Below are 24090 nucleotides of genomic sequence, written 5' to 3'. Positions count from 1 at the left end.
GCACGATGTGCGCGCACATGTTTGAGCCTACACTCAGCCTCTGAGATCAGTCGTGTATTTCTGAAAGTTCGTTTCACGAGTGTGACCTTACTGCAACATTGTCACTCTAATTCTAATCTATGTTTTAGCAGGAATGAGTAGTTAAGAAACATACACTCTAGCATCCAAAGCAATGGTAGATGCTGGGTTATAGTTTATATGCTTGTTTTATACCGCATGGTGTTATTGCAGCATTAGCCCAGCATTTTCTTTTCTTCAGCGAGAAATTGCGACCAAATTGATTGATTGGCAAGACAAGCGTACCGATTCAGACTTTATAGAAGCCATAAAAGAATGAAAACCGATTTCTTTTTGTTTGGTCTTGTTTGCCCCATCGTCTATGACGCACTCACTTGTTTTAGAGAAATTGTGTCCTCACAAATAGCTGTCACATTCTTCTTATGCAATCCTTTTTGGATACCACTGTTTTACACAGCTTTTTTGCCCTGTAAAACGAAATGCTAATGCCAAAATGCTAAGCTTATATGTATCACGCTAGTTTACTAATGGCAGCGATCGCAGTCTTGAGCAACGCCATCAGCCTCATACATGAGACTAACATATACATAGCATAGTGATTTCAAGTCTACTATGATTTCAAACCTAACAATGCCAGTTGCTTATGCAAATATTTTATGACGATTGGCACTTCATGGTTGCATGTTTTAGTTCCCACACCAAGCAATCAGACAGTGAGATGACTTTCTAATTCCCACTGGCAGTTCACAGACGCCACTGCCCCTCGTTGAGTGAAATTGACACATAAAACATAGTTCACAGCATGTGCACACGCTGCAGCTAATGATTCACTTTGCATGTTTGCGCAGCCGAGAAATATTTCCACATACTGTAGTCACTGCTGTACCGAAAGGCTACAAAGTGGTTCCCAGAGGACTTTGTATGAGCTCACATCATGCAAATTTCTTGGAGAACAAGCTAAAACTCCTCCAAATTGTTTCGCAGCATGCGACGGCAACACATTTAAGCAGCACTACACCGGTTTGTACAAGCCAGAGAGTAGAAAAGGCTCGCGGCACGCCCTTTCCTTCTCACTCGATGGAAAGGTCTATATTCCGGTTTATACAGTGCCGCGACGGCTATTCTCCAATCAACTTTTCTGGATATTTTTGTACAAGATTAGGCCTGCGCGTCTTAGCTAGCACCACTCATGGCTATGACAACATATGTGGAACGCCCTTTCTGTCACAGGCGTCGCATAGTATGCTGACTTGGGAGCACGCAACTCGCCAATAAACCTTCGTGTGATGCCTTATGGCATCAAGGCGGACGAAGGCGAGGCCCTCGCTAAATAAGGGAAACCAAGGGGCTAGACTTTGTTAGATAAAACCATATGAGGAGAGCAGGCAATGAAGCCAAGTAAACCATAAGGGAAAATAATTTTTCAATATTAAAATGTAAGAATAATAAGGAAAATGGAAATGAAAGTGGAAAAATAACTATTGTTCCACAAGTGCAGGCAAAGCTGGAAACACATGAAAGCATTCTCATTCTCAGCATTTGAATTTATGCTGACAGCACATGAGCCAGCTTGTCACGCTCGCTATGACTGGTGTGACGAAATATTTTGATATACAGAGGCTGCCTTATGGAGAAGTGAAAGCCTGGAAGCACAGATGACATAAAACATCTGCGAGAACAAGAAAAAGAAAGAACAAAAATACACTGCATGTGGCCGATATTTCTTCTTTCATTGGCGAGGTTGATTGGTAGAATGCCAGTGAATGACACCATAACGCACTTTCAAATAATGGCCCCATAACATGTGATGATAAAAGGCTTTAGGACCAAGCAGCAGGTGTCCCTCATGCTTCAGTCACTGCGGGCAGCTGCCACAGTGACTTCCCATGCCAGTGTCACCGCAATGAGTACTTACCAGCGGTGCCTCAGGTTCCAGGACACTGAGGGTGAACTTGAGGTTGCAAGAGTGCAGGAAGTCGTGCACGAGTGAGGCCGCCAGCCGACCCTCATCAGTGGCAAGGACACTCGACTCGTCGGCCGATTTCTCGAAAGGCTTGATGCCTTCCTGTTCGTCGAGGGCCAGATACACGCTGGCCCGCAGCTCAGCCTGCAATGGTACGCCGCACAGAGTTTGCCTTCGACTATTGGCCTGTTCAGCTCACGGAGTGCTGGTTCAAGGATTCCCGAGGATTACTTAAAGGGGCCACTTAGAGAGAAAAGTAGTGTGATCTGTATTAGTAAATTAACTCCTACAAATGAATAAACGCCACTCTTACTGTGAGAGGAGAAAAAGGATGCAAAAACAAAAGATGGGTGGCAACGCCTCTCAAAAATTTTCGCCCCAGCTCGCTATGACGTCATAGATGGTGTCTGCTCAGACCTAGTTATATTTTTTCATCAGTAAGGAGGGACAACATTGTATTCTAAAAAAGCTAAAGAATGAAATTAGCAACTTTTGATCACTTTTACTGAGCCCCACAAGGGCCTGGACATAAAAATACTTTGGGATCTGTGACGTCACACTGACATTCAGCGCTAGGCAGGTGGCACAAAAATAAAAAAAATTGAACTCTGCCTTTTACTTTCTCTTCTAATAATCAACATATTACCGCAAATTTAATGTAAATAGTGTATTGAAATAATATCTTATGTTCGGTGTTTTTCTTTAGCGCCTCTTGAAAAACAAGAAACTGACAGTATGCTGTGCAAAGTTACAAAAGCACATAGTTTTCGTGAATAACAACAACAGCATGTTATGGGGTCGTGCAGTGTCCAAAAAACACCGAACACTTCACTGGCCATTGCTTCCAGCATCAACTATCTCATACCAATGCCAATGACTCGCTCGGAGTTGGCCCTCAAATATCCATGCCTCCGATGCTCAAGATTCAATTCAGTGGAAAAACCTTGGCTTTTTCTGTGCATTTCAACTTATACTCGGCAAGTTACACCTTGGTCTAAAACCAGCTGCAACATTGCAATCCACCAAAAGTATGGCCCCTGAGACCATGGCACAATGCCCTGTTGCAACAGTGCAAAGCCACAATCTGAGAGGCCATGCAAAGCTCACACAGAGCTTTTTTGCAGCGTTACAAAGCTGGACAATGCTTAATAAATATCTAATAATTGCAAAGCACATCCCAATTCATTTACTACTACGAGAAATCCATGGTACAATGCAGTTGTCCCTACATCGATTTTTCGCGCTTTTTAAAGCATTGTACCGCGAGTTTCCATTACTCTGATAGAGCTGCTTGTTAAGGGATGGGAGGCTTGTAACATGGGCACTTCCCATTGCAATGAGGCTAAAAAATATTTCTGATTATTGTTTCCTCCAGGTGTTTTGTCAGAATAAAGAGGCCTGTTCTGCTAAGCCCGAAAGTAACAGCTTTCACATTTTTTTTTGCTGCTGGTTTCGAGGGGGAGTGGGGGATGATCAGCAAGCACGTCAACCTGATACATACTTCTTTCCCAGGGTGTGTACCATGTTGGCACTTTCAGGGTTTCCAACTCAGCTTTTGTCCCACTTGCTTATTTTGTTGAAGCTTTTGAGACAAAGAGGTCGACAGCAAGCAGGCGGTGTACCATCTTGGATGAAACCACCCATCAATCAAGCTAGACCCTTCTTAGCTTTGTTGAGCTAGACCTTTTTCAGCTTTATTAAGCGTTTGTTCCTTGCACTAGGCATCAAGTTCTTTAATATTTTGCCATGTGCAGAATGAAGACTTAAAGGTGCCAGTCAGCATTTGTATTTTCTGGCCTGTACGTGTCTATACCATTTTCATTATGTAAACTAAACACCTAACTCAAGCCAACAGCTTACCAAACCATTATCAAGAGCAAAACGGAAAGACATCATGTACTGAGGGTTTTAACTACAATACAAAGTGTAAGTGGTTCTTGGATGACGTGGCTTTAGATCGCAGGCACTATTCTTAGCCGTGATGTGGCATGAGGCGACCTTGCCAACCACATTCATAAAAGCCTTTGTCACACATACGGTGACACGAACGACACATTCTTTTATTGTCTCACCATCTCAAGCTCCTGCTTACTGGTGCACAAAATGCTGGCTCTCGCCTCTGCCTACAAAATTTGCGTATTATTTGATTTTGCTGACGTAGGCGTTTGCACATTACGGCTCTCTCAGCCTGCGCCACTCACACCTATTTGATGAATGAGTGATGTGTGTTGGCTTCCAATTGACTACTGTTGTCGAATTTTTCCATGAATTTTATTTGTTTCCAAGTTACATTGAACTGTGAATAGGTGCCATCCAAATCCACACCCCAGTGATGGTTGCCTCCGAGTAACAAAAACAGATCTCAAAGACTACTTTTGCCAACTGCATGTGCTGGAAGCAATTGTGAAGCCAGAAACATGTTATATATGCCCTGTTCTGGACATCAACCATTGCTGCTCTGAAGCTATTAACAAAAGATTGAAAACACCTTTACGTAAGTGTATGGTTTCTGAAAAGTGTGCAGAAGCTTTTCCTTTTTTTCGGACCACTGTGCACTTAAAAGGGCTAGGCTAGTCCTTCTGAAACACACATTCTGAGCATTTCTAGAGCAAAACGGTGCCAGCTTTCATGAAAATCAATAACCGAGATCACAATCACACAGCTTGTGTGCATACATGGAGTATGTGACAATGTGCATGATGCTGTAACTCAGCTGAAAATGACAGAACCACAGAAGGGCTAAAAGCCTCACATGTATGCAGTTTTACATCTTGTGGTTCACTAGCTATCATGGCCCTCACTGCGAACTTTGTGCCACGTCTGAAAATAAACTTCCAAAGTAACCAGAACAAGTCGTGAGACATGTGGGGATTATGGAACACTGCGTTTTCTGATACATGCTGTAAAAGACAAAGAGGGCAAGCATCTTTTTTTTCTGTGCAGGGAGCCAGACCACTTCCTGCTGGAGGAGTGACCTCTGGCAAACAGGTCGCAAATATAGACCATTACGTGGTTTCTGAGCCCTGCCCTGAGCAAGAGAACATGGCACGGATAGAATACTAGAAGCTTTCTTGAATGGCGCGACTGTGCCTCTGTGCCTGTAGCCTTATAACAACCTGTAGCGGCAGCACAACAGCCGATAACTACTGAAGATTATTCCACCGGTGAAGCACGTCGCGCACTTGTCTGAAACGAGCGGCTGGCGCCTGGCCAGGCGCATGGTAAAGATCTGCCGTGTGTAGAGGTACGGTTTGCTAGATGCGTTCAATAGTTAGCAATGGCAATGGGGTCGCTACGAGCAGCACTTCACGCGCCATGCGTGATAAGGCGCAGGATGCATCGGTTAGCACACTGCCCTTATATCCTAGTTTTTTGTAGATTGGGTGCCGAGTTCACAGGGCCTGAAAGGCATCAGGAGAGCGACAACTGCCAGCCGTGACTAGATTATAGGTCTCTGATTCTCTTTATTGACGTTTTCTCCTCACCATGCATCTCAGCCAAACATTTAGCTTCATTACTAGCTTTCTTCAGCCTGAATTTTACCGTTGTGCAGTAAATGCTGTTTTGGAAAAAGTGTTTTTTTGTTCCGTTTGCTGCATTTGCCTTCGTGCTGCCGAAGTCAGTCCATGTCGGGTGAGGGCCCAGGACCCCGGGCAAGGATCAGAGGCTTGAATATAGAAGCCAGACTACTAATGGCAATTAACGTGGGGCCCAACCCCACGACACTGAAACTAGGCGGTTGCATGCTTTACCAACTGACCATGAAGCAGCAACATTTGACTGCACGACCACGTTTGTGGGACAACAACGAAATCACAGGACAACATAGGAACAGGTTGGATTAGCAATCTACAATGGCTAGATTGAGGCACAGCCACAATTATTATTATTCGATATGAACACCCATATATAATGGAAAATAATGGGCACAACACCTGCCTACTCTTTAGGAAGGAGGGAACAGAAACAGACGTTGATGATAGGAAGAAGGAAACGGGAAATAAGTAAGATGATGACAGGGCACAAATGACCAATTGCACAGCAGGACAAGATAGAATCTAATGGCGCTTGTCCGTCTCTCGTTCTCGCACGCTCCACGTTCAGTCCCCACAGCACGCACGCACACACAATGACGTTAGACGAGAACCGAATAGCAAAAGGAACGCAACACATGTATGAAAGCTAAACACACGTATGAAGCCACCCGATCTAACCCGCCGAGGTGGCTCAGTGGCTATGACACTCTGTTATCCAGCACGAGGTCGATAGCCAGATTCCGGCCAGCGGCGCGCGGAATGCATGAACGCTCAAAGCAGGCCTAGATGGTCAACATAAATCCAAAGCCTCAGACAACGACGACTCTCACAGTCCACGGCGAGTCCCGTCACTGAAGTATGACGCTTAGCTGCAAGCAAGTTCTTCCAAACAAAGCAATCACTTCCACACCTTATTCGATTGCAACTGAAAAGTTTGAGACGCTGCTAGGTTACGTAAAGCTAAACTACCGTAACACACACACACACACGCACACACATGAACCAAGTGACAACAGCCACCGTCTGTTCTACTGTGAACATAATGAAGTGACACTAAAAGTGATCATATTACCTTTATTCGGTTGATGACCCCTTTATTTTCAAGTGTTTCGAGCAGCAAGTCTCGAAGCTCCATGTCTTCGTCCGCCGCCATTTTCAAACAAGAAGAGTCGTGGCGCGCTTTGTGCTGTTATCACCGTTATCCACGTCATATGCTAATGCAAGTTCTCGTTTCACACATAACAGTATTTTAATCGTTTTGCGCATACTTTCTGCGTACATATTTATTCCCATCTTTGGGTACCATCTAAGGTACCGAATCACTCGTAGCCATCGCGCGGGAGTTTTGAAATCCACTAACTTCCGAAGTCCCACCCAGAGCGGCGGCCTGCCGAGTCCGGTTACACTTTAGTTACTTGCCAAATTCCACAGGCGGTATAATCATGCTGTGTTTATGTATAAATGGAGTGTGAAATCAAAAAAAAAAAGAAGAAGAAGAAAAGATGGTCTGCGCTGGCACTTCCCTAGAGACCTCTTGATTAACATAATAGAATAAAAGGGGGTTCTGTGAGCAGTGCGCGTAGTCAGAACAACTCAATTATTCACTAATTGAACGTCCGGGACTAAAACACTCACAATTTCTTCTTTTAAAGGTTCGTGCATGATAGCTGCACTTTCAGCTGCACGTGTACTAGGGAAGGATACATATCATCTTTGTTATACATCAGTCACTTACAGTTTCAGAACTTTAATGATGTTGTAAGCTGCACTGTTCTTACTCAAATTTCATAAAGAATACCATTACTTGGCCTGTATTGTTCAATTCAAGACTTTGAATAGTTGTTTGCCTGGTTCCCCTCAACTGTTGTAAACCAACCCTTTCACGACTCCCGACAAAGTAACATTTAGACAATCCTCATGTGCACGTCTAAAGGAACCATGGACATTATGTAGGATAATTGTAAAATGTAAAAAGAAATGTAAAATGTAAAACAAAAATAAATGTCAGATAAATGTAAATAAATGTAGATGTAAAATAAAAAAAGGTGCCAACGTATGCAGACACCACTGTCATCCTTGAGTTAGTTATTGCACGAAGCAGTCAACTAGGTATAACAGCCTTTACTAATTTTATTCAAATGCAAGTAAAAAGAAGACATATCCACATGTCATGGGTGCAATGTACATGACAACAGCTCAATTACGGCAGCTTGCTAATTGACATCTAATACAGCAATGTGCTCTTTTTACGAGAAAAATGCTGAGAATGACTGCTGTGCTGCAAATATGGCAGTGCATCCCTTGGCTTTAATTAGCCTTTTGTTTTGTGACCGCGTGTGACTATAGCGGTAACCCTATATGGTCTCCTGAAGCTGTTGTAATTTATGCAAGAGTGACTCTGTGCTCGGTGGCGTGCTAGGCAAAGCAGATTTAAGAGCCTCGCATGTGAGCAATTGCAAGCCTGCAACTGAGTGAAAGGTGGCAGGCAAATTGTGCAAATATAATTTTCAGTTCACTGACTTTCTATATGCCATATCTTACCTCCATCAGCCTGCTAATGAGAACAATTAGAGTACACTTTGAGCGTAGCACTATAGCACAATGTTAAAGATATGCAAACTCAGTTTCTTGGGACGTTGCTGCTCTATGCAGTAAAAAGAACAGAGAATGCATGCTGACACAGCTCTTGATGTTATGAAGAGTAGAGACTTAATTAGGAATTTTGGTTGTTAATGTTAAAATAAGAACAGCGCAAGAGACAGATCGAGACAAACGAAGAAAGACACACACAGCACTGTGAGCCTTTCTTCGTTTGTACCCGTCTCTCATGCTGTTGTTATTTTAACCTTGAAGTCAAGACAGGGTACCATGCACTGAGGAGCAGCAGATACAGATTGAGGCTAAGCGCAGTGTACCAGCAAATCAAGACATGGATGAGTGATGAAAGATGCTGAACATTCAATATGGCACAGGTTGTTGCACCAAGCATGAGAGAATCACAGGCCTGGGATGCACTTCAGGACGGAACAAGAACAAAACGAGTAAGATATGATATGTATAAGCACACACAAGTGTTCCTTGCGGCCTTTCAGCGCGTGCAGAGCCGTTCTCTTTAAAAAGTGTAGCAGGGCCCTAGCACATTTGTATGTGCAAATTACTAATTAGTTATGCTTTCTGGCAGTTTGGTAATTTAACAATTACTTCGTTTACTCGTTAACACTCAGTGCAATTCAATAGCTTTTTCAGTAATTAAGGGCGCTATAACGTAAAGCTATACCGAACTTTTCTATTCCAATTCTGTAATAAACCCTCCACGATTGATAAAAAAATGTTCGGACCACCCCCACTTCGCCTGTCTATCAAGCGACGTCACAAAAACGGCGAAAACGCCCCATTTGATATGATATCTGCACGCTGATTATGCATGGTTAGACCAAACGAAAGAAACACAATTATTTCTGATTTGATGCCTTTTTTCCCATAACCCTCTGCTGTTGGTCAAGTGTTCTTGGACTGCACTCACTTCACCTGGCTGTCATGCGACATCATAAAGCCGCGAAAACTCACCGCGTCAAAGTGACGTGTACAAGTTCAAGGTGCAATAATATGCCAAACAAAACTGATTTTTTTTCTGAATAGCCGGGCAATGCCCCGTTCTAAAAGGAATACAAGATGGCTACTCGCCAATCGCTCTGGCACTGGTAAGTCGGAGCTGCCGGGGTACATGGATTTAGTTGCATGTAACAAAGCTTTTTGCGTGGCTGTATAACGTTATCGAGCGCTTTTGGAACATATACGGCATTGCTTTGCCAACTCTTAGGATCCATTTTAGTGGAGTTTTTAACCTTCCGGTTAGCCGCCGCAGTGTTTCACCAGCCACCGCAAGCTAAGCAAGGGAAAACGGACCAATCACAGACGGTGGCACCGCCCTTCTCATCCGGTTAACTGCTTTCACTGTGCTGGCTCAGCCCCATCAAACCCGCTCCATTTGAGTGTGCTCCTCGCCTCGTGGCAGCCAATTAGATAAGAAAAACTGCTCGATGAAGACAATGCTATTCACTCTGAAAGCAAAATAAGTGTCCTCCTATAAACAAGGACTACGTTTCATTGGGCTTTTGAAACAATGCTGCAGGTTACCACCCGATGCTTGCGTTGGTGGTTACGTGAATGTGACATCAGGAGACTGGAATAAAAGCAGATTGGAATAGTTTCATGTTATAGGGCCCTAATTTACTCGTAGCAGTTATATTTTTGACGAAACAGACTATAACAGGCAACACAGCTTTGGGCACTGAAATTTGGTGGGAACTACAGTGTCCAGAAGGATGAAAACATGTACATGGGCTACTGGCTACCTGCTTCCCACAAATCAGCGAACTGCAGCTATGCCTTCATCACTTGAACATGGAACATGCACACTTGTCTGGGATGCCCCACCTCTCAGCTTTTCTGTTGTTAATAAATTTATCTCTTTCTCTCATGGAAGCATTTTTAAGTGGCCTTCATAGGCACCCAGAGCGGCTGCTTACTTCTTTGGTTAGTGCAGTCTATGACTTTGCTGATGTAGAGAGATGCTTTTTGCTGTTAAATGCATATGTTTCATTCTATTTGACATACTATATGTGACTCATATACACATATTTTTTTTATTGTAACACATGAATAGTATTATTAGGGCTGAATAACATGCAGCTTTATATCAATTTACATTACAGATTTGGCCACCTTGCGAAGGAACGTGAACGTTTGCTGGTGTCCTTTGCAATTAGGTTCAAACAGTACTAATATGGATTGACAGCGATGGCCACTTTGAACGCTGATGCTAGGAAATCAACTATGAACAATCTTTAAGTTTCTTTTTTTGCCTTATTGTAAGCACCTTCCCAGCGATAATGAAGCGCCAAGTTTCACAAAGGACATAGATCCTGGCGCCGTGGCTTGAGTAATTATACACAGTCTTGTGGGCAAGGTGGTCTTATGTTACAGCACAGCCTTTCTCTGCAGCGCGCATATAGAGAGAGTCTACATTGCCACTGCAGATGTCTTCGCAAGAAAACAAGGGAAGATTACGGGAGAAAATTTATAAAAGCAATTCTTAGTGAACATAAACCTATGAAGGGCTGCAGAGGGCACAATTAAAAAGCCGGTGCAGGTCATTCTACTTACTGTATTTGTGAAATGTTAACAAAAGTGGCAAGGAAAGTTACTTTTTCGTAATTGCTCAATTACTTTTATGGGATGGTAATTGGTAACCATAACTGATTACATTTTTCAAAGTAATTGTTATCAATTACGTTTTTTTTTTCTGTAAAGTGTGCAAGTCTGGGCTCCAGTGACTTTCTGTGTGGATGGCAGTCAAGTCCCAAGGTTCCAATAACCCTTCTTCCGTGAGTGCTCTGTCACCAAATCAAATTAGGGCAGCATGCAGACTGTTTTGATGTGATTAGTATCATTAAAATACTTCACACACTTTTCGGGATGTTTTCATGTTCCCGTGTCTGTCTTCTCGCCAACTAGGGTCACTGGACAGCCCACAGTCCAGTTGGTAGTGTGTTGGCCTGCTGCGCTGCGAGAACCATGTTCGAAACCAACCGTTGGACTAACTTGGGTCATTGGGTACGTGACTGGTTGTGTTCCGCTCTTCAACGAGCCCCTTTCCCACCAATTTTGGTAACTGGGTGTGGGTCACCAAGTATTTACTGCTCTCCTACGAACCACATGTATGCCAACTTGGGTCATTGGGACTTTTCAATAACAAAAAAATCCTTCCCAATTCCTCCAGTGCACAGTGCAATTTGCCTTGTGCCATATTTATTAAGACAATCTTGTAGGAATGTGCATTCGGACGTGCATCATGCACGAACTTCATGGCAGGGCTGCCAGATGGCGCAGTGTGTCTGGAGGGATGTGCAAGAGAGGACTTATGCACGACGTGCTTCGGCAGTGACAATAAGGCACGTCATTACATTACGTCAATGTTAATTGCATTAATGTCAACATTCGTTGCAAGGTGGTTTCTGCTGGAACTTTCTGATCATCAAAGAAAGAGCAGCAACAGAGGAGGTGTTTGATGGTCTCGTCACCGCCACAAAAGTGACACGACACGCTGTCAATCACACAAATAGAAAAACTGTAGGTTTTTGTAAACATGACAGCCAGCCAAGAGCAACAAAGTCAAGTTGTGGTTGCTTAGCGTGGTTACTTAACGGCTATGGCGTTGCGGTGTTAAGCAGGAGGTCACAGATTCAAATCTCAGCCAGGGTGGCAGCATTTCGATGGGGGCGAAATGCAAAAACGCCTGTGTGCTTTGCATTGGGTGCACGTTAAAGGTCTTCAGGTGGTCAAAATTTCTGGAGTCCCGAACTACTGTGTGCCTCACAATCAGATCATGGTTTTGACACGTAAAGCCTCAAAATTAGATCATGGTTTTGGCACGTAAAGCCCTATAATTAAAATAATAATAATGATAAAGCTCTCGCCTGCTTTCCAACTGCGTCTTGGTAAGGCCAAATCAAAACGGGCCAAGCATCTCAAGACGCCTGCTTGCTCATGAGGAGTTTATAATTTGAAGGACCACTTTGCAGCGTTCAATTGGACATTAATGCTTTTTATTTTATACACTCGCACGTGGCACCACCTCCTGCACATTGGCTGCACTGTCCCGTGCCAAATGACACATGCACTACGCACACCTTTAGTCAACCAGAGCCACGTAGCTGCCATGGCATTGGGGAAGCATGCTCGTCTCGCACCATGGAGGACCAGGTGCTATTCCCACCCAGACCATAATTTTCCAAATTTTATTTTCAAAGTCATTGATTTACCTTGTTTACAAGAACCCCCTGGGAAATTTGGCATCATTCCGAGTATTTTGTCATTTTTTTACTCTTTGCACCATCAGCCATTTTTGGTACCAGCGCTCGGTGGTGACGCCGACGGATTTTTGCATAATGGGGCATATGCTTTCGCATCAATAAAGGTGTGCCTTGCAAGAGACCAGCAGGCGGCAGTTGAAAGCTGTACGCAAGTGGCCGTCGATGTAGGGTTGCAGCAACGTGGTTAGGAATATGCCATCATCTGTTCACTATTTTTAGCCATGCTCTGTTTCACAGTGTTGCGAGGCAGAAGCTGCAAATGTTGACAGTGCCTTTTAATTCCTTGTGTGCAAGCCCCTTATGTAATGGCATGCTACAGAATCAGCAGGATGGTTAACTGTCCACAAATATAGCTACATCCGCTAGTTGCCACCAAGCTCGTATACAATGGCAAGTAACCCATTTGTTGTTTATGCAGACGGTCATGTTGCAGTGAACAGTCAACGTGACAGATGACCTCACATCTTTGTCAGATAGGCAAATGCTACATTCCTTTCAGTGAGTGTGCTTTTGTTTCACCAAGTGCCATTTTGTGTGGCTGAGTTATGCGTGGCAGAACAGTGTCATTCAAAGCTTACAGCAATAAAAATTAGGCGCAACAAAGCACTTCAAATGACTACTAGCATTTGGAAAGGGGTCATGAATGTTGCATTTTTTATTGTATAAAAAGACAAACCTCAAATAGTGTTCACAGAAACCCCTTGTACAGTGACACCTTTGCCCATCTGGGCAAGTTTCTGACTTGCTGCAACGCATACAGGCCAAAGACATGATAACGGCAGCTGATGGAAGCATTGAAGGCACAAAATATTTTTTTGACTGAAACAAAGGCTTCGGCTATTCATGCAAATACACGAAACGCTGTTTCCTGTATACCCTTGACCATTCAGATTGAGGAGGCCGGACAAAGTGAAGCGGACACTAAATGCAGACACCATTGCATTTCTTCTACAGTGACTATGCCACTAACATCAAATGACAATGGTGTCGGACCACTGAAGTGGATGTATGGATGGAATAACTTTACTGAAAGGTCCTGCGAGCTACGGGGCGCAAGGCCCCATAGAGCGGGCTACTCCCATGTTGGGAGCGGGAGTTTTAACTCCTTGGCCGCATCGTGGGCTCGCTGGATGGCCCAGAGCTGCTCTGCCAGGTCTGTGCTGCGTAATGCTTCTTGTAGCCTGGCGGAGTCTTGACTCTTGTTTGCGTGGGTCCGACCGCACGGCCAGAGCAAGTATGTACGTCTAGTGTGCTAAGGCAATTTTCGCAATACGATGTTGTGTATAGCTCAGGCATGTAGTGATGTAGTCTGTTCTGCGTGGGGTACGTGTTGGTTTGAAGCGTTCTGAACGTGAGGACTTGAGGCCTGGTGAGCTTATTGTGAGGTGTGCTGTACATTCTGCGGTCTAGATAAAAGTGCTTTGTGATCTTGTTGTATGTGGGGGGAGGGTCCCGATTCTTGTTCGGATGGTCACGACTAAAATAGGTGGCATCGCGGAGGGTTAGGTCTCGTGCACTCCTGTGAGCCATCTCATTGAGATTGAGAGGGGCATCCTCGATTTCTCCGAGGTGTGCTGGGAACCAGCAGATGGTGTGATGCTGCAGCAGTGCGGATGTATTGACTATTTGTAGTGCTTGTATTGCAACGGCTCCTTTCTGAAAGGCTTTGACGGCCGAGCGTGAATCGCTGTAGACGTGGGTGGTGGTCGGGTCTGTGAGCGCAAGTGCGATGGCGACCTGGTCTGCTATCTCAGACTTGTAGGTCTTGATTGTGAGAGCATTTGCGACTTGACCTTGCTTATTGACCGTGGTGACAACGAACGCCTTCCCGAACGGGTACCGTGACGCAGCACCACTGAAGTGATCAAATTGGAATAGTGGGAGCCCTCCGACGACCACAGTACCTCTCGCATCTACGGCACTTGGACTACTGTGACACTGTTGTTTTCGTGCTGTAGGGGTGATGCAGTGCCTTTAGCGAAGCATGCCAACCTTCGAAATTTAAAAATTTGTGAAAATCTCAGGAACATGACAGGCAGCCCCCAAGTCGAGAACCATACAATAGGTTTCTGGAGTTGGCAGCTATGCTCTTAACAGTGTTGTGGGGATGTGAGCTGTATTTTGTGGTCAAGCAGCACTTATAGTCACATGACAAAGGTGGAAGGTAGTGCAAGGTGGTAACTCAAGGCCAAACTAAGCACAGTGCAAAGGAATAAGGTTACAAAAATAAAAACAGACATCCACGGAGCTGTGTGTGTCTATCTGTGCCTCTGCTTTCTATGCAGTGTTTAGTTTTGTAAAGTCACATGATTTCCTTTCTGGAGAGTGGCACACCCAAGTTGTCATTGTCTGTCAACACAGAGTGCTGTGATGATACTGGGACAGCTGCTGGTGGCACTTGTCACAGAGACAAGGACATAATTTTGTGTTGTTCAGCTGCACCTCCGCAGAAACTCAAAGATCTCGGCAGATGCGCCAAGGTTCTGAAGTAAACAAACAGCGAACCGAATTTAACCCAGCATTGCGGCTGTTGCAGCGACAGTATACATTATTCTGCGGTGGCATCACTATGACTTTACTACGTGCCGTGTTGAATGTGAACACGAACACTACTGTAATCTTTTTGTTCCTCGGAATCTCCCTTTTTTTTTTTTTGTCCGTTTTAAGCAACGCTAGCACGAAACGTACCGGTTGACATACGCACCCACGCCCAGTTTGAAACTGAACCAACGGGCCCTAATGGTCACCAGCTGCCGTGCGTATTCAAGCACGCCATCGCAGGCAGCTGCTTGTGAGCTTAAACCGAATAAGAAAGAAAGTGACTTTCTTTTTTCGTCTCGTAAATTGCCTCCCCCTCCCGCTTCTTGCACGGTGTTCTTATCTGCAATGCAGAGGAAAGTTGCATCCTTGCTTTTCACTCGCGACGAGTTGGGAACGACGACCTTTGAACGAGGCAAAGTCCGCATTTCGTTTCCGGCGACAAAACAGCAGCGGCGTTCAAAAAACGTTTACATGTAGCTCACATGCAATCTTGGCAAACTTAAGGTAACCGGCCGCGAAACAGCCGTAAATTAAAATTCACCGTCTTGATTTTGTGCACTGCGGCTGCACAAGGCGCGATCTTGGCACTCAAGCGTTGGCTCATCACGAGAACTATCTACCACACGAAATCGCAAAAAAATTCCGCTGACCGCGGTACACTGTCACCGCGGCTGCTTTCAACGTACGCCATTTCTAGTGTACAATGATGATGATGGCACCATGATCCGCGCAGTTCCTTGCAAGTGGCAATGATTGATTGAATCATATGAGCCCCATCGTCTATGCACCTCACATAACATTGAAACCGTGCCGACCGCTTCTTTCTTTAATTGGGGCGCGATGCGGGCACGTGCTAAAGCTGTCAAATGTTGTATGCATGGCAGATATGTTTACGCGCTTGTAACGTTAAATAGCCTGACGAGAATTTTCGCTTCACTTCGTTGCTACATTAAGCATATCAGCTTCTCAAAGCGCCCGACTGGGTCCTCAAAACACGCGTTTTGTTCTCGAAATGTACAACGCTAAATACCGATTGCAAGCTCACTCGTCTGCTTCCAGTATTACGGCTTCTATTGGCTCAGACCATGGCTAGCTAGAGCTCTACTTTTTAGGAGCGCATTCAGCGTGCGTGAAAAGGACGCAAGCCGCGGAAGCTGCCGCCAGCAGGAGCGCGCACGTAACACGTTGCGCTGTGCACGGAAGTGGACAGCAAGAGCGTGTGCGGAAGGTGGCCGCTGTTTGTGTTCTGGGGCGTCGAGGAGGTTTCTTCATGGCGTTGGATTCAAAAGTGGATTAAGTGGCCGAAAGCGTTTCCGAAACACAGGGCCGCCGGCGGACGTTTCTTCGACCACCGGATTTATCGTCTCGCAAAAGAGTGTCCCCTGGTCTTTCAAGTGAGTCGGATGACACGAGCGCGCTTGGCGTGCGCGGTAACGGTACCGTCTCGTTCGGTTCGTAGCACGTTAAGCCTAAGTTGTGCATAGTTAGGCTTACGCGTTCGGTTGATCGCCGAACTTGGGAAGGGTCCCGTCGCGTAACCTACCGGCGGCGTTAGTCCGCGCTCTCATCCGGCGCCACGACGTCGGTTAGCGGTCAGAGTGATCCGAGACCGTTCAGCGGGCGCAGCGCTTGCGTGCCGTCGCCGACAGCACCGTTCCGAGCGTAGAGTCTGTTTTGCGCGAATTTTGCCGCCATTTCCGTGCTTGCCAAGCGCAATCACGCGGCTCCGTCGAAAAACGTTGCGCCATCGAGGTCGCTTGTGATGCAGTGTTTTGAGCACAAAACGTGTACGTCGATTTCGCACTGGTGCGGATTCGGCGATGTTGATGGCTCGTCGGGCTCTAGCGTTCCGAACGTTGGTGCGCCGCCGCGTCGGTTTGTTTACGGTGCGTTTTGTTTTGTGCTTGTTTCGCGCCCCTGGCGTGATGCGGTGGCAGCTGCGTGATAAGCGTCGCGACATGTGTGTGTGTTGTTCCGACAGGCGCGGTGCCCCAACCTATGAGGATTTGCGCCTGAGGGCCAAAATCGGAGGAGGAAGCCAGCAGCAGCAGCAGGATGCCTCGCAGGACAGCGCGAACCGCCGCCGCAAAGCAGGACGCCGAGGCGCCGGCAGCCGAGGACGGCAAGTCGGACGAGACCCCCGCTGCTACGGTGAGTGAGGGAGCTTCCGGCAACCCTGGCGGCGTTGGGAGTGTCGCCTCCGCCATGCGGCGCTGGCGTCGCCTGCGTGCGCGCACGCGCGCGAATTTGAAATTGTCAGGTGGTGGTAGTGGTTTCATTTTGACTGTGCGGATCGGGATGTCAGTGGTTCTGCGGTATATATATTATTCTACACGGGTAAAGAAGTGAGCGTAGTCAGTGTTGTTGACCGTTGGGGCTGAAACGTGGCAACATGGAAACCTTAAGCAATAGTTTTGTACCAATTTGCAGATTTCATACCGCACGCACATGCAAAAACCAAATAAAGTTTTAAGTCAAGCTTCATAGCAATGGAGAAGCAAACAAGATTGACATGTGTTAAGGATGTTCGAAAAAGGTAATGGCCTTGTTCTAATAAGGTTTGCCTATTTGTAGTAAAGCTTTGGAAGTGAAGATAAGCAGGTCATGTGAGGGACTTAAAGTAGGAGCACTAGAGCAGCAGATGGGAGATAGTTTGGGATATCCGTTATACCCCTCTCACACGGGCTCTCTGAAGTCTTGAACAAAAACTCCCGATAAGGAGTTTTGCCCGCAGACACACGACAGAGAGTGATCTCTTTTTCAAAAGTGGTCTATTCTGGAAACCGAGTTTGTCAATCTCTTTTACGGCCGAAAACGAGTAGCCTTGGAACCAGTGGGCACCAGCAATTATATATTTAAAAAAATAAGCAAATGCATATTTCTCTGTTACCTAGGTCCATTGTAAAAAATTATTTTATGTCTCGCAGAAGGTGCAGTAAACCCAGCAATGCTAATTATCTTCTGTACTCTCATAAGCAGGTCGAACGGGTCGCGGATGTCATGTGATGATGCTTATGGAGGCACGCTGCGTGGACGAGAAAAATTGTGCGTGGCATTGTGAGTATTGGTGGCCAACGCTGACGAAACAGCCCTGGGCACACGCAGAAAGCACCCTATGGTGGGAACGCTGCAGCCAATGCGATGAAAGCCCAATGTTGCCAGACAAACTGGGGCACTTTACTAGTCCTGCAAATGCTCTTTGAAGGACGAGAATAAATCTTTGCTATCACTTTCCTTAATCTGTCGTTAAACTGTTGTAAAAATGTGTAATAGAACAACTTTTCACTTATATTTTGAGATAGATCACTTTAATATGGCTGATTTTTTTTCTTTCGAACCCCAGCGCGACGCTTTCGGTAGCGTGTCCAGAAGGAAACACTAAAAAGAGATTGTCGGTGCCGTGTATCTGCTGTGCAATGCCTCTTCATTAAACATTCTTTCAGGTTGGTAAAAGACCGCTTACGTAAACGAGTTTTTGCATGCTTGTGTGACAAAGGTATTACAGGGTGGACGTCCCCGGGCGATTCCAGTGGCTTGAGAAGTAAACCTCCAGACCCACTGTGCACCTGCGCAGCTGCTAGATTGTCTGGTTTCTTAATATTTGCTTGGGAATCGCTGTGGAGCGTCATTTGAAGAACAGGGATTGGATCAATCAAATGGGTTGGCTTCTGTCCACTGTCTTGACTTAGAGGAACGTGTGGAACATAAGTACAAGTTGACCATAGGGGCTGTATTCTGGGAGGCCTACTTTCGAACGATTCTATTCATTGATCGGCACTCCGATATTGAGGCGTGCACCTTCGTGCTCCGGTGTGGATATCTCATTTTCCCTTTACTGATTACTTCTCTTCACCTTGTGGCTTTCTGCAGAACTATTACTTCAAACTCTTGCCTTTGCTTAGATTTGTTGACAAGACTTTGCCCTGCCATCTGCTAGGCCCCTGGTTAGCTCAGATGGTAGAGCGGCTACCCCAGGAAGGCAGTTGTCCGGGGTTCGAGTCCTGCACCAGAACAAATTTTTCTTCAACTGTGAGGCTTTTCTTTAGAGGAAGCCGTACGGGTTTCTTTCACAGCAATTGCTATGATTGGGTGGATGTCTCGTTTTCCCTTTAACAGGCCAGTGATGTAGGGAAAGATAATGGGAAATGGAAAGAATTGGAGATATGTGTGCAGTAGGTCTGTGGCATGCCGCTGCTCTACACCCACCAAGGGAAACGAAAACCGGACAAAGTACGTGGCTTCGTGATTTATTATTTGTAACACCATGGAATTAATGGCATCATGGTTTTTAAGCCAGTGGCTGTACTATCTATTGCAAAAAAATAGCACAATACTGGAACTCTGTTTTAGCAGCTGCGACATGTTGGCCTGTGTGCAGGAAGGGGCCCCACGACGATCTAGCCGACGTGCAGCTGCAAGGCCTGCCGAATATGCAGCCGCTGCCACCGGAGGGCGCACACGTCGCAGCTCCACGGCTGCCCAGACGGCAGCGTCTACGGCCGAGGGCCACCGCAGCTCGCCAGTCGAGTCGCCTGCCACACGTGTCAAGAGCGCCCGCCGTACGTCGGGGCCGGTGAGTGTGCCGTAGATTTTAATGGGCTTTAAAGGCCGACTGCAAACGAGATTTCGCTTTGGCTAAATTGGTTATAAAGGAGCAGTGCATACTACAAGCAACCTTGGCAAAACTGCAGGGCTGGTAACATTCCTAATTTTCGTAATTAGCAGCCTTTAAATAACACCTAAGCAGACTACATGTGTACCTGGTAGTTGGCAGACATGGTGCAAGAAGTCCCAGCGTGTCGCCTCAGATTTTCTATCCTGCTGTGGGTGCCATCTAATCTTGGAAGTCGTGCCGAGAAGTTGCACGTTTTGAGCTGTGCGTCACTTCCGGTGAGTGGTAATGGCTACTTCAAAATATTTTTTAAAATTTTCAGTTTTGTTATCAAAAACGTCTATAATTGTGAGCCTTTCAGGATGCACCTACTCGTATTTCAAATGTTAAATTTTGCATGGAGGCTGCTGTTTACCTGCACTGTCTGAAAGTAAGGCTCTCCTTACGTCTCCCAAGATTTTATTGCAGATGGCCTTTAACCATGCCGTTATTTGCAGGTACCATCCTTTGAAACTGAACAGTCTAGTGTTCAGTTTAGCTAGCTAGTACTAGCAAGTGTTTGTTCATTCTGGAAATGTTCCACAAACCTTCTACAGGATAGTACTGTGGGAGCTGACAGGTGCTGCCTGGGCTCTCATTTAATTACCATCTCTTACCCACAGTGCCATTTAGGCATTACAAACACATGTGGCAAAGTGAAACAAACTAGAACACTGTGTCTTAACCACTTTGTAAAAAACAAAACAAAAAACGAACAAACAAATGTAATACATCGGAATAGGCAATGCTCATTTCCAATTTAAAAAAGTTTAAGGGCGTGCCTGTGGTAAAGCAAAAATGGCATCATGCACAATACAAGTGCACTATTCGAATATACGTAGGGATCTATACACATTACAAGAAAAGTATCAGCTGCAGACGAAGTTAGAAATAAAGAAAATTTATTTTAAAGAGCAGCTTCAAAAGTTTTGTTATCAACTATGCTAACAACTGTAGCAGGCAGCCGATTCTATTCACAAATAGTCTTGGGGAGAAAAAAGTACTTCTGAAAAGGTTTGTTCTGTTATTATATTCCCTCACCTTGACCTCATAATCTGTTCGGCTGGATATATAATGTTCCCATCCTGTGATGGAATTGCATGCTGGCGTGAATTTCTAAAGAAGGCCGTGCTTGTGATGCTGTGACAGCCTAAATCGACAGCGAAAATCATGCTGAGTTACATGCTGATCATGCTGATGTACATGCCGAGTATCGCGACAGAGCCCATGCAAGTTTTGAAAGGCCGTTATGGGCTCCCCACGCTTTAAAAGTTTCTTGGAAAAGAACCTGTCATTTTCAATATATGTATATACATCTTTCTCGCGACCTGGAACAAATGCAACTTGTGTGTGCTTACTGTGGCGGCTCTATTTGTGGAAGCTTGGCACTTTTTTCTTTTTTTTTCGAACAGCTTGCTGGCGCATACAGGAGGTAGTGATACCTGGCAGATCACGAATCCGAGGTGGCTGATGTAGCACGCAGTCACTGTACTGAGTTGACACACTATGTTGAGGATGCATATGCCAGCTGTGCTTGAAGGTGGTCCTGCCTTTCATTGTGATTTTCTCGGTGACCAAGTCATCTTATGGTTCATGACGCTGACACCTTCTTGAGATCATAATTTGCCTAGTTTGTAGTTAGTTCCAGTATTTGCAGCTACTGTGGGCGATATTACTGCTGGTGAATTTTGTTGTTGTGGGAATCAACGGAAAATCACGAAGGCCTACTAGGCCATGCTTTATAGAAAATCGGCACATTAAAAGAATCAAGAAACACAAAAGGCAACATTAGTGAAGCTTACATGGCAAGACTAGGGCTATGTAATGCTCAGTATTTATTTCCGTACTCTCAGTGCCACGTGGGGCATTACAAAGAGGAATGGATATAACATACAGCAGAGATGGCATTTTTAAAGAATGATGGGCTACGATTGCTGTCAATAGAGTCAACGTCAGTCTTGTGAGCATAGGCATTTTTAAAGCAAAGTAAAACATAGAACTGGAATGCTGCCTCTTCTGTGAAATCGTTGCAGCAGTTGCCGACAGTGTCTCGGAAAGTCCCGCTTTTAACTAGGGAAATGACAGTCAGCTGCTGATGATGGAACGGTGGTTGCATTGTACTGGAACGTGGACCAACACAAGTCGTCCGGGGGGGTTGCCTGCTGGTGTGGGGGCACAGGTGAACTACGAGGAGAGTGATGGTGCGGAGGGTGAGGAAGAGGACGAGTACCGCGCGGAGGAGGAGAGCGAGAACGAGTCCAACTCTGGCGACGGCACCCGCAAGCAGCGCTCCGGTGGCAGCCGCGCAGGAGGAGGAGGACGGGGCGCAGGACGGCCGGCACGGGGCCAGGCTGCACCCACGACGGGCCGCAGGGGTCGGCGGGCTGCCAAGAAGGACGAAGACGAGGTGGGCACCGTTGCTGCAGGCCAGAGCATGACGTTGCTGCTCTGCTCATAAGCCGGCAGAATAAGAGGATACTCATTCGCGCACCAATATTTTCGTAGGCCGTGTACTCACTCGTGCACTCGCACTTGTCGGCAATCACTCGTGTTCCTATTCATGCTCACCACCACTCGCATGTGCTCAGTTGGTTCTGCTCACACTTACTGGCACACACTCACTGGTGCTTGCTCGCATGCGTACTCACGTATAGACCCTTTGCATAGCGATCCCATGGGCTCGCTCCCATCGATAATCATGTCCGCTTACATCCTTCGTCACTCATGAACATTCTATGTCACGCCAGTGAAATGTGTATCGAGTAGTAGAAGCCGGTGTACTCGTGAGTGAGTATACCGACCTATGGTGTTGATTTATTTTGTTTATATATCTACAGTTACTGACAGAGTTCTTGGACATAGAATGGACTGCAAAAGTGTACAAAAGAATCGGGTAGTCTGAAAAAATAAATGCTACGAGGCGATATTGAATTCGTTCCTTCAATATTTCTAGTAGTACTGCAAACTCTTGACAGACTTCTTTGGGGAAATACAGTCGACTATCGTTATAATGGACCCTGATAATACGTCAAAAAATGTCTGTTCTATCTGAAGTATGTAATATCTGAAACTCCTAACTTCCGAAACATTCGTTGCGATGTCTAGAAACCTTATTGCAAAAATGAGTGACGAACGTCCAAAGTAAAAAACAAAAGTCGCAGTTTTGCCCGAAAGGCGAAGCATCGATTGCGGTGGCAAATTGAACAAGATAAGCGCGGCAGCAGCAACGGGCGAACTGACCTTCATGGTGTCTCCCGCTTCAACGCGAACTATGCATCGAAAGCACAGCGCATGCGAAGCTACCGGCACTGGGTGCACTTTGTCCATATATTAGATTGCTTTGAAGATGAGCTCGCGCAGGGGCGCACTTTGTTCACATCGCAGGTCGCTTTCAAGATAAGGCGGCCATGCAGCAGCTGCCAGAGTAGAATGCCCCTCTCTCGTGCCCTCCCACCTCGCACGCGAAAGAAGACAGCGTGTTTCCACCCCTAAAGACCCTGAAAGTTTGTAAAGTAGCGACACTCTTTGAAGAATGCTGCCTCCGCCTCGCACTGCCTGGCTTCGGTAACATTCGGTAAGAGCGGATGTGGTGGCGGGTGACAGGTTGTCGCGGCAAGGTGGCCTCCAATGTGTTTAGACCAGTAAACCTCTTTAGTGGTTGGGCACATGAGATCACGGGCTAGACTGGTGGCCGGAAGCCGAGATTGGCGACAAGTTGGCAACTACTACGAACGCTTTTGCAAAGTTTGCTTTTGCACCTTCTGGCCAGAATGGCAAAAGCTCGTGTGTAGGCAGAAAGCTCCAAACTGAATTCGCGCATCACAGCCTAATCTGATACAGTCGCACAAAGGTCAGGCGACGCCCATCGAGCTATACAGCGAGCGAGAGCACCGCACCTGTGATGCACTGGCCATCGCGGTATTTCAGGTAGGCGGTGTATCAATGAAGCACGGCACAGGGCAAAAGTACGTAAATATTTCATACCGCCGGCATTGCAAAAAGCATTAAAATCATTTTTGGACTGCCTGCGCTATCATATTGTCCCGTAGTAGTGATGGTGAAGAAAGCCGTAAAACTGGGAATGACTAAACTAGCATTTTATTGGGCTAAGCTATGCCCTCAAAAAGGCTACACTCAGAGAACAGCGATAGTGGCGAACACAGTCGGCAATGGTCAAAAAATCTGATCTGCTGGTTAAGTGCGTTGGCTTTTATACACGAGTCATCAGAGGTTCCAGTGTAATCGATGGTGAAGTGCGCTGGCTTTTATACATGAGTCATCAAAGGTTCCAGTGTAATCGATGGTGCCCATGTGTCTTCCAGAAAGTTCTACACATTTTGCATCACACATGCAATCAGATTACACAAGCTTTGGTGATAACAAAGCCATCGATAACATTAGAGAATGTTCCGATACGTGCGGGCGCGCCCCGCGCTGAGCGATAACATTTGTTAGACGGTGAAAAGCGCTCACCTGTAAAAATGTGTTGGCGACTATTTCATCAAG

At 45.9% G+C, this 24090-nt stretch overlaps 2 protein-coding genes across 4 annotated transcripts in view; one reads left to right on the top strand and one right to left on the bottom strand.

Moving 5' to 3' along the window:
* Positions 1 to 15602, bottom strand: part of LOC142584812 (centrosomal protein 43-like) — a 46801-nt gene extending 31199 nt beyond the window's left edge. The window contains exons 1-2 of one of the 2 annotated variants that reach the window (XM_075695088.1): positions 15475 to 15602; positions 1934 to 2125 (exon numbers count right to left, since the gene is read on the bottom strand). In XM_075695088.1, coding sequence (XP_075551203.1) covers positions 1934 to 2125; positions 15475 to 15537 — 255 coding nt within the window. In that variant the 5' untranslated portion in view covers positions 15538 to 15602. Of the gene's footprint in view, positions 1 to 1933; positions 2126 to 6589; positions 6711 to 15474 lie in introns of those variants that run through there. The other variant, XM_075695087.1, reaches the window with a different exon arrangement.
* Positions 15603 to 16078: 476 nt separating this feature from the next.
* The window catches only part of LOC142584811 (uncharacterized), a 35854-nt gene continuing 27842 nt past the window's right edge, over positions 16079 to 24090 (top strand). Inside the window, exons 1-4 of one of the 2 annotated variants that reach the window (XM_075695085.1) lie at positions 16079 to 16327; positions 16915 to 17084; positions 19312 to 19506; positions 21764 to 21991. In XM_075695085.1, coding sequence (XP_075551200.1) covers positions 16989 to 17084; positions 19312 to 19506; positions 21764 to 21991 — 519 coding nt within the window. In that variant the 5' untranslated portion in view covers positions 16079 to 16327; positions 16915 to 16988. The remainder of the gene's footprint in view (positions 16328 to 16914; positions 17085 to 19311; positions 19507 to 21763; positions 21992 to 24090) is intronic. The other variant, XM_075695086.1, reaches the window with a different exon arrangement.

This window comes from Dermacentor variabilis, chromosome 6 (genome assembly GCF_050947875.1).
Source record: "Dermacentor variabilis isolate Ectoservices chromosome 6, ASM5094787v1, whole genome shotgun sequence".
NCBI lineage: Eukaryota > Metazoa > Arthropoda > Arachnida > Ixodida > Ixodidae > Dermacentor > Dermacentor variabilis.
The sequence above is the reverse complement of the archived record's forward strand: the minus strand, read 5'-3'. Positions and strand labels throughout refer to the sequence as shown.